The sequence below is a fragment of the Apis dorsata genome, unplaced genomic scaffold, assembly GCF_000469605.1.
Source record: "Apis dorsata unplaced genomic scaffold, Apis dorsata 1.3 scaffold_1002, whole genome shotgun sequence".
Lineage (NCBI taxonomy): Eukaryota > Metazoa > Arthropoda > Insecta > Hymenoptera > Apidae > Apis > Apis dorsata.
The window spans coordinates 6629-17503 of record NW_006264103.1 but is presented as its reverse complement, the minus strand read 5'-3'; the positions used below and the strand labels follow the sequence as shown (position 1 = coordinate 17503).

General features: G+C 18.2%; 1 protein-coding gene across 2 annotated transcripts in view; it reads right to left on the bottom strand.

Moving 5' to 3' along the window:
* Window positions 1-653: 653 nt before the first annotated feature.
* Window positions 654-10875, bottom strand: part of LOC102681966 (cuticle protein 6-like) — a 10696-nt gene continuing 474 nt past the window's right edge. The window contains exon 2 of one of the 2 annotated variants that reach the window (XM_006624237.2): window positions 654-928. In XM_006624237.2, coding sequence (XP_006624300.1) covers window positions 668-928 — 261 coding nt within the window. In that variant the 3' untranslated portion in view covers window positions 654-667. Of the gene's footprint in view, window positions 932-10875 lie in introns of both variants that reach the window. The other variant, XM_031514464.1, reaches the window with a different exon arrangement.

Here is a 10875-nt window from a genome sequence, read left to right as displayed (position 1 = left end):
TCAAGATATATAATAAGTTATATTTAAATATGTAAATATCGCAAAATATTAGATAACGAATATTTTAAAAAATTATGTTTATTGTATCTTTGTTTATCAAATATTTTATTTCAACTACTATTTTATTTTTTATTCTATTCTTTTTTATAATATACAAAAATTTAAATTATTCCATTTTTTTTATTATTATTAATTTTATATTTCATATCACATATTTTATACTTATATTATAGTATTCATTTCAAAAATTATTTGTAATGAATATTTTTTCAGATATTCAATTGTAATTGTATTACGTGCATATATATACACATAAGGTAAAAAAGTAAAAAATATTTTTTATTTTTTTATTTTTTTACCTAATTACCTTATTTTTTTTCAATAAAACGATTTTTTTTTTACAAAAATAATGATGTATCATGATTGTTCATTTTAATAGTTATTTAAAGATATTATTTATAGAGATATTGTCATTATTATTGCATATTTTAAAAAAATTGTTTATTTCTTTATATGATTATTTCTTTTATTTCTATTTTATACAAATTTAAAAAAATAATAACATTCAATACTATATTTTTAAAATATTTAAGTTAAATACATTTTTAAAACATTTCTGAAATATTATAATTATATATTTATTTATTTATAATTATATATTATATATTTACCTTAAAATTCGAAATCCGTTGTTATCTGCTATATAGTCTTTAAGTCGTAAATATCCAAGAGGATCTAACCATCCTTCTGTACCAATAACTGTTCCATCAACTAATCTTTTTTCTTTTCTATATTGTCCATTTAATGTTTGAAAACGAAAATATCTTTCAGGTCCTTCATCTGTTTGAATGTGATATTGTGTATTTGGATCAAAATTCCAATCACTTTTTTCTGTTTGTAATCCACTGGTTGATAAGCATAAAATAAGCGCCTGAAATGATAAAATAATATCATTTATTTTGAACACATATAAATCGAAAATTATTTTATATCAATATTAGAAAAATACATTGAATTTATTTCAATCATATTAGAAAATGAAACAGAAAAGACAAATAAAATAAAATAATAAAATTTGAAAAGGAAATTAAAAAACAATTAAATTATATTTATATATCATATGAATAATTTATAATGCACTTAAAATATAATCAAATAACAATTATGACAACAATGAACAATTAATAAATTTACAGAAACACAAAAAGGTTTAGAAACAAATAATTAATTTTAAACATAACTTGCAAAAAGAATTAACAAAAAAAAATAGATTCATAGAACAAAGTGAGTGAACAATAGTAAATTTAAAGATCGAGAAAATATCATAAAATAGAAAATAAAATGAAATGGTGAATAGAAGATTAATTTGTTTAAAATAAAAATATAAAAAAATAGAAATTACGGAATTAGAAAAAGAAAAACCGAAAAAATTATTTATAATTGTGGAATCTTTCTTTTTTATTTAGCGAGGAATAAAAGTTTTTATTATATATTATATTATCCCTAAAGATCGTTTCTTCTGTAAGTTCTTCTATAAATTTATATTATTTGAAAATTTATTTAAAAATTTATTTGAAAATTATAGAATTGTATTTAAAAAAAATTTTATTTAAAAAATATATTTATATTATGAAGAACATACTGAATACATATAATATTAATATTAATATAATATTAATATTAATATGTGATTAAATGTGATTTTGAATTTCGATTATTACTTTTTTTTAAATTCGCAATCTCGTATCAAAATGAGAAATATTGAGTAAGAAATATTAGTATGAGATTTTATTTATATGAGATTTTATATTATATTAGTATATAGATTTTAATATGTTTAAATGTAATTAAAAATGATAAAATTTTTTTTTTTAAAGCGATATAAATATATTACATATAGTTATATTATATATTTATATTTACAAATATATATTGTACATTGTATATTTATATATATTGTATATTATACTCTATTAAAATTCAAAAATAGCCATTTGTATATTTTTTCGTTAAAGATTTTCGCTATATAAGCAACATTTTATTGCCAGCTGAATGCTTTCACTTTATTGCTGTTTCTATATAGGTTTTTATAATCTTATTGTTAAAAAAAACAATATCATCTATCTATAATAAAAAACAGAGGATCTGTACTTAAATACCGATAATGAAAATTCCATTTATAGAATGTGGATTTTTATATATATATACATTTTGTAGCAAATCATATGTCCGAATACTAAATACATAAGGTATATCTAAATCTATTTTATTTTTTTGAAATTTTACTATCTTGTATAAATATATTGTTTTTGTTTTATTAAAAGCCTAACAAAATGAATTATTGATATAATGAAAATAAAATTCAGAATATATAAAAGTATGGTATACATGTGAAAATTAATTTCATTCTTTAAAATTATTCTTTAGAATATATAAATAGAAGTATATAACTTTTAATATATTAATCCATATAACTTATTAATTTTTATAAAAAGATTTCGATAAAACATTCTGTAAATATTTATAGCATATATGTATATATAAAATCTAAAATTTATAAAATTTATTCATTTACATTCAAGATAAGAAAAACATGAATAAGAAAATGTTTTGTTTTCGCGTATTCTTTGTCTTTCAATAAGAATACTATTATTAAAATTCGTATATAATTTTTTAATTTTACTATGATTGTAAATTATTAGTAATATCATTGTTAATATATTGTAAATTATTATTGTAAATTATTAGTAATATCATTGTTAATATATTATATATGGGTAATTCTAAAAATATATAATATAATCAAAAAGAAGATGTGTAAATAAAATAATAAAAATATGCAAAAATCTTTGACATAAAAACAAAAATCAATTTTTTTTTTATTGCAATTTTTTTGTATCATTCTGGGTTTCAAAGATACCGTTGAGTTATAATTCAAGTATTTCTTTTGAAAAAAGTTCCATTATTTTTCGAATTCATTTTATTTATAATTTATTTACATTCTTCGGTCAATTGCAAAAAAAAAAAATAGCATTTTTTTTTTATATAAATAATGATATGATCTGTTATTATATATCCTATATTTTTCTTTTTTTCTTTTTCTTTTTTTTTTTTTTTTTGATATTTTATGAGCTATTAATTTAAATTTATTGTTTGATGCATGTATTATAATACATATATAGAAACTTTTAGAAATGCGAGTCCAGGTATTATTTGAATAAATGAAAAAAAAAAAAAACTATAAAAAGTTTTGTCGAAAATACAAATAAAGAAATCATCGAATGGGAAATAAAATACTAAACATATGTATGAAACGAATTTATTGAAACTAATTATTGAAAATGATCTTTTCGAATGTATTTAATTTTTCTTTTCTTCAACGCATTTTCGCTCCATTATTTGTAAATAGAAAGAGATACCGTCATATTGATATTGATGAATTTTTTTTCGATATTATCTAGTGCATCGTGCTTTACAATTTTTTTTTTTTTTTTGATTTAAGGTATTTACGATTAATTCCTCTCATGGAATTATAAATAAATTTGTTGACATTATATTGTAACATGTGAAGTAACTTATAGTGGTTACATTAAATTATTGTATTTATATGTACAAACTTATATATTAGTTTGATTTCTTCAAATGTGATATGACAGGAAAACTGATAGAGAACTTGCAAGTACTCTTAAATTTCAGATTTTGTTATTTGAGAATTTGTGAGAAAGAATTTAAATATTTTAGTGAAAAAGTACTGAATCTGTTTTTTCTTGAGAATTCCTAGTCTAGCATCCTGGTTCCAAATTTTTATTTGTGATTTTATGATTCTTTTGAATACTTTTCAGAGGAAGTAATTAGTTTCTTTAGTTAGTGTCAGGTTATTTAAATATTCGCTGAAGGATTTATTTTTATGCTAATAATCAAGTGAGTTTCCTGATTACTCTATTCAATAATCTTTTGTTATTAGAAAAAACCATATAATGTTTTTTCTTTTCAGCAATCTGTTTTATAATGAATTCTGGATAATGAAACAGGAATAATGAAACTGTTGCAGGAGTTGCAGATTTAACTACTTTTATGATATGACTTGTTAGATAATTCATTGTTTCCTTTACATCATTCTCTGTTTTTAATAAAGAATATTTTAATTGAGACATTAATAATTTGACGGAAAAATATATTATTATTCAGTTTGTGTATTTATTATGAAAAGTCTGTGATGTGTCTCAACTATTAGATATATTAGAATTACGATAGTTGAACGAAAGATTAATATTAGAATATATTTTGTATATAATGAAGTGAGAGACTTTTGACAATATCAATATCAATAATTAATTTCGACAATTAATAATGAGAGAGAGATTTGGTATTTTATTCATGTAATTCAGTAAATGGATTCTCCAGTTTTTGTATTAGTTTATTTATTAATTTGTACAAATGTTTTATTTCTTGAATTTATGATTCCCGAATCCCAGAAGTCATTTTTTTTTTGTTGAAATCGCTTCGTATTAGAAATTTATTATTTACATTTAAAAAAAAATATTAAAATCTTCTTTAAAAACTGTATATTTAGATGTATATGTTCGTTGATTACAGATAATCGTGATTGTAAATTAAAAGTACGTAATGTTTCATATTAGATTTTATTATTATGGCAATATCACCATGTGTTCTGCTGCACGGATATTGTATTATATTTATATCATAGCCTCTTATTTTTTAATAATTTTTTTTACTAAAATGAATTTCGATAACTAATACAATTTAAATTTTTTGATAAATGATGAAAGTTTCTCATGTTTGTGACATATGAATCCGTTTGCATTCCATGTGTGATATAAGTGATATATATAGAAAGTGATATATATAGTTTTATAAGTTATTTTTAATATTATTGTCAGTAGAGTTAGCAGACTGATTTGTTTGTTTTATTTTATTAGAATTTGCTCTAGTTTTTTTAATTTGCTGAAAAGTTTTTCTATAGTCTGTATGAAGATATTGAAATTGTTCATAGTATTATGTTTATCGATCGTTGTTGATGATTCTTTGAATTATTTGAAAGAATGTTATTTAATTAATTATTTGAAGAATGTTATTTGATTATTTTTGCATAGATTAATATTAATGTATTATATTTATGTATGTTATTAGTCGATTAGACAGTATTTTGGATTTCTGTCTTGAAAATTTATTGTTGTAGTTCCTTATAAACTATAGAGGTGATTTCTATTATCGGAAAAATAATCATCTTCGCATAGCGCGCATTTGCTGGGATATCAATTGATTTTATGCAATCGATAATAAAATTTCACGCAGCGAAAGTTAAGATTGCAGTATTGTTATGTATTCATATTGTTAACATTTTTTATATTGTACTATTTTTCTTTTTGTCGGACAGCTCGATTTGAATAATGCAGTTCATTAGCATCTTTATTTGGTATATTTCTTTATTATTATGTTTCTGTTGTAAATTAATAAAGAATAGTGACAATGATTGATAGACTTTGTTATGTTTGATGTTAAATATATTTATTATCTCATGTTTTAATCAATAACTTTTTCTTCGATTTATCCAAATTGCTAAGTAATGTATAGAACAACTGTATAGTTTTTTGAATTGATACGTAAGATTTAGTATTTTCAAATATCTGATAACATTTTGGATGCTTCTATATTTTTAGAAAGAATTTTCATTTTATTGTTTGAGCTATATTCATTTTTATTAATATTTTCAATGCTTTCGTTATAGTTTGTACATCCAATATATCTTCTAGAAATATCGATGATAGTGAAGTTTTTATAGATATAGAAGTTTTAGATATTTCACAATCATTTAATATTTCAATAACATGGATCTCTTTAATATCGGATTATTTTTTGTTTTATATTACATAATTCGAGTTTGGAGCTTTTATTTTTGGAATTTATATTTTTTTTATTTAGTTCTTTTTGCCGTGCTGATATTCTTGTGAAATTATTATTCCTTTATTTCTTTTCAAATAACTGTGTGTGTGTCAGGATTTATGAAAGGCTTACTCTTATTTCGATTTGGTATAACTAGTTAAAAATCAATATATCAGGTTTAATTTTAGTCTTAACGATGCTTGTATATAACGGACTTATTATATTTGAAATATTATGAATCTTATCTAAATACACACTATGTTTACATACGAAAGCTCTCTTAGAAGTTTCTACGCTACAACAGCTAACACAACTAACTTATAATATGAGATATATTTTTGGATAGATTTAAAATATTTACGTTTCACAATAAATGCTATTTTTCTTGCAAGTAATTAAAAAATGTAAAAAATTATAAAAAAATGAATAAGATAAAAATTTATTAAAGATATAATTTATTTAAGATAAAAAATTTAATTTTTCATCAAAAGAATAATTAATCCATGATTTCTTTGAGATTTTTTTATTCTCATGAAGAATACTATATAATAACAAAAAAATTTGATGTTGATTTTAAACTCATTTCACACTTATATTTATAGATTTTTATTGATTTTGGTGCAGAATTACGCTATAATATATTTTATTTTTTTTTATACTTAATAGGAAACAAGGATTTATTGAGTATAAATTATAAGTTTTTTTTTTATAAGTTATCATTGAATCAATTCCGTCAGAGTTATATATGAATATAAATTCATATATCGAAATGTTAATATAGCATAGATTTTAATAAGAAAACTAAACAAATAGCTATATATTATATTAAATGATGCTTGGAAAATTTAAATCTAAATTTTTTTGGTTCATAGCTTTTTAATGAACGGCGACTTGCTTTATCAACATTATTCAAATAATTTTGATATTATATTTAAAAAACCATTAAAATGGAAGGTAATTTTTCGTAAATATTTATTTCAAAAATAAATTTCATTGAATATCAAAAAAAATTTATACTCAAAAAAGTTAAACTTAATGAAATTTAAGATTAATCTATTATTTGCAAAAAAAGATTTTTTTTTTTTTAATGAATTAGATTTGTTAATAATGTCTTGGAAGTAGGTTTTTTGGAAGAAAAAATCGTTAAAAACTTCTTTCAAAAAGATGAATTTTCAAAAAAAAGAAATGCTGAAATTTATGAAAAAAATCTAAATAGAGCATATTTTTTTTTTTTAAATTCATCGAATTTGAAAATGAAATAGATTTAATAATAATGATAATAATGATAATGATAATTAATTAATAATAATAAATGTTGAAATGATTGTATTGAAAATATGTCCATATATTCTATGATTCTAATAACTTTAATATATCAGAAAAAAATAATAAATGTAAACAAATGATAGATAATACTTCATAAATTTTCAAATAAATTCCATGTTGTTTTTACAAATAATTGTTTGTAAAAACCATAATATAAATATATAATATAATATTAAATTTACATATAGTTTATGATAAATACAAATATCATAATTGTTTCTAACTAATTGTTTCTAACTAATTAATTGAGTTTGATGACAATTTTTTATCTTCTATATAATCAGTCAATTATTTTTATCAGAAATTCTTTTTTTATCAAATAAATCTTAAAATGATTATAATAAATTAGTTGTATAAGTTGGCACTGTAATATATAATATATCTTATTATATTTTTTAAGATTAAAAAAGAATTTATTTTTATTATTATAAAAATATGTATAATAAAATGTGTATATGTGAAAAAAATTAAATAATTTATTATATTTTTGATATTAATAAACATGATATTAATATGAAAACATATGAAAACATATATATACAAATATGAAATAAAAATATTACCGAATATTTTATTATTTATGCTAATTTTAGCTTAATTGCACTTTTATATTTTAATTTTTTAATAGAAAAATTTTAGTATTTGGCTTTAATATTGCATTATTAATAACTAAAGAAGACTTATTATTGCAAAGAATAATGAGATCTTCAATATTGAGGACAACGGAAGCAAGAGAAAGGTAACAATAAAAATGCTATGACTGGGCAGAGATTGTACAGACGATACTTTAGTAGTTAGTAGTAATTTTAAAAAATGATTTATTATTAGATATTATCATAAAAAGAAATTATTTAAAATAACTTCTTATATTCCTCAATAAAAGAAAAAATTTTTATAATACAAGAAAATATGAAATTATAATTAATTTAAACACAACGATTGCACTTTTCAGTCAAACTGTATTGCTATATAAATTATACATTTAATTTAAATACTTGTATAACAAAATTTTTTTTATGTTATTTTCATTGTCAATTTTTGTTATCAGAAAAATATAGTAAAGCTATTTTAATTGAATATCAACAATATTTAATTGAATATTTTATTTTGAATTTTATAAATATAAATATTATTTTATAAATAATATTATATTTTATAAATCTGATTATTTACTATCTATTATTATAAATTATTTTATTATATATTAATTATATTTACTAAAAATTTTTCTAGTTTCTTTTTTATTATTCCATATAATATCATATCTAATTGAAATAATTTTACTTCAGTATTTAAATGTGTATGACAACAATAATCTTATTTATTATTAGCATTAATATTCATCATGAGTTCTTTCATTTCTTATTTTGAATTACGGCCTTCACTATTTTAAATTGACATGCATAACACGTTGTATTAATTATTCGTATGTTTTAATCAATAGCATTTTATCGTAGAAATAGCGCGTACTAAATTCTTTTGTAACATGTACAAAGTAAAATTTTTATTCCTAATGTAATATTTATTATTATTATTAATTAGAATTTGATTATAATAGAAAATTAAATTAAATTATATATAAAATCTAAAACATTTGTAGTGAAATATATATATACTATAAAGATTGTTAATATATTTAACATTATCAATAATTTATTAACATTATATATAATTTTATATAATTTTATATAATTTATTAACATGTATATATATGTATATTATACATATTATATATATAGATTGTTACATTATATTATATTCATAAAATATATTATATTTTGATTCTAAAAGTCGAAATAAACATAAAATTGATTGTCATTTTAAGCTCAAAAAATTCATATTATTTTAATTATGAATTTAATTAAATTATGAATAATGTAAATTTGCTAAACAAAGTTAGACAAAGAAAAAATAATAGAGTTCTATAAGACAGTTCTATAAGACAGTTCTCTATATTATTGATTCGCTTTTTTCTTTATTTAATGCATATTTAAACACATTTGTTTATAACTTTTATTAAATTTTATATAATATTTTTTGTTTATTTTTAAACGAATTTTTATAAATATAAGTTTTTAAATTATAATTACTTTCAATAAAGCTTTATTTTATTTCTCGATGTTATAGACAAACTTTTATACGTTTTTAATGCATATTTATAATATAGAAAAAAAATTCTAATATTTTTATATTTTAAACATATTAAACAAAAATTAAAGTAATATTTCAATATTAAAAATATTTTAATATACTAATATTCATTATATAATATATAAGAAATATTTAAAATATAATAATAATACATAAAATTCTTTACTTATGAAAACTAAGAGATATATTTATCATAAATAATTTTTATCATAAATAAATATTGGAATTAAATATTATAATTAAAAAAAAATAATTGTATAATATAATAATTGTATAATTGTTTAATATGATTATCAAAATTTTAAGAAAAAAATAACATTAATTGTATGTTTATATCTTTTATATGTCTCTGTTTTCTATATTAAATTAAATTTAATATATTTTTTAACAATTTTTTAATATAAATTGTTTAATATTAAAGTAATGACTTGAATTGATTAATGCATTAAGAATTGTGATTTAAAAAAAAATACATTAGAATTTTTATATTTAATTTTTACATTATTATATTTATATAAAAAATAAACTAAAATTGAAAAGTAGATTTTCATAATATCATTCAATCCTTTTCTATATATAATATCTATATATAATTTCGAAATATAATCTTTTATTTCATTTTTATATTAATTATATACGATAAATATTAAATATAGGTAATAAATTCTGACAATTGAATTCATTCAATATGCTTTATAAGAAAATTCTGTCATTTAATATAATTCTACTTAGTTCTGTTTTAGATTCTATTGAAACTTATCAATGAAAAAAGTTTATTTAAATTGTATTAAATTGATTATCATAGGAAAATTATAAATTTCTTATAGTTTCATAGTTTTAATGTAATTCCTTAATATACAGAATTAATAAGAATATACATATAAAAATATGAATATAATGAACAAATAAAATTAAAAATAATATCAAATTATAATTTATTTTTTGGACATGTTATATTATGTTATACAAGATATTAAGAAATATGTAAAACATGTCAGAAAATTAATTCTCGATTCTATATCAAAATAAATACAAAAATTGACATGTAAAAATTTTTCTGTTAAAACTTTTTTTAAAGTTATATTAAAGTATTTTTAAGTTTTTAAGTTTATTATATATTATATTAAATATATTATATTATTATATATTATATTAAAATTTAATTTTACATTAAAAATAAAATGAAAATAATAAAGATAAAATAATATGAAGATAAAACGAACCAATTAATCAACTATGCATCACAATATCATGATCATCATTTGTTCTAATTAAAAAGTTTAAAGAAGATATATTTATATATACAATTGTATTAAGATATATACATTATTATAAAAACAAATATATATAATTATTTTTTTTTATTTCAAGCATTCAAAATGATATTAGTATATCCTGCTTAAAATTTCGTTGAAAAATTTGGTTAAGTAAGAAATATAATAACAACAAGCGATATAATAACATAATATTGTGATATCGATTAAGATTTAATTG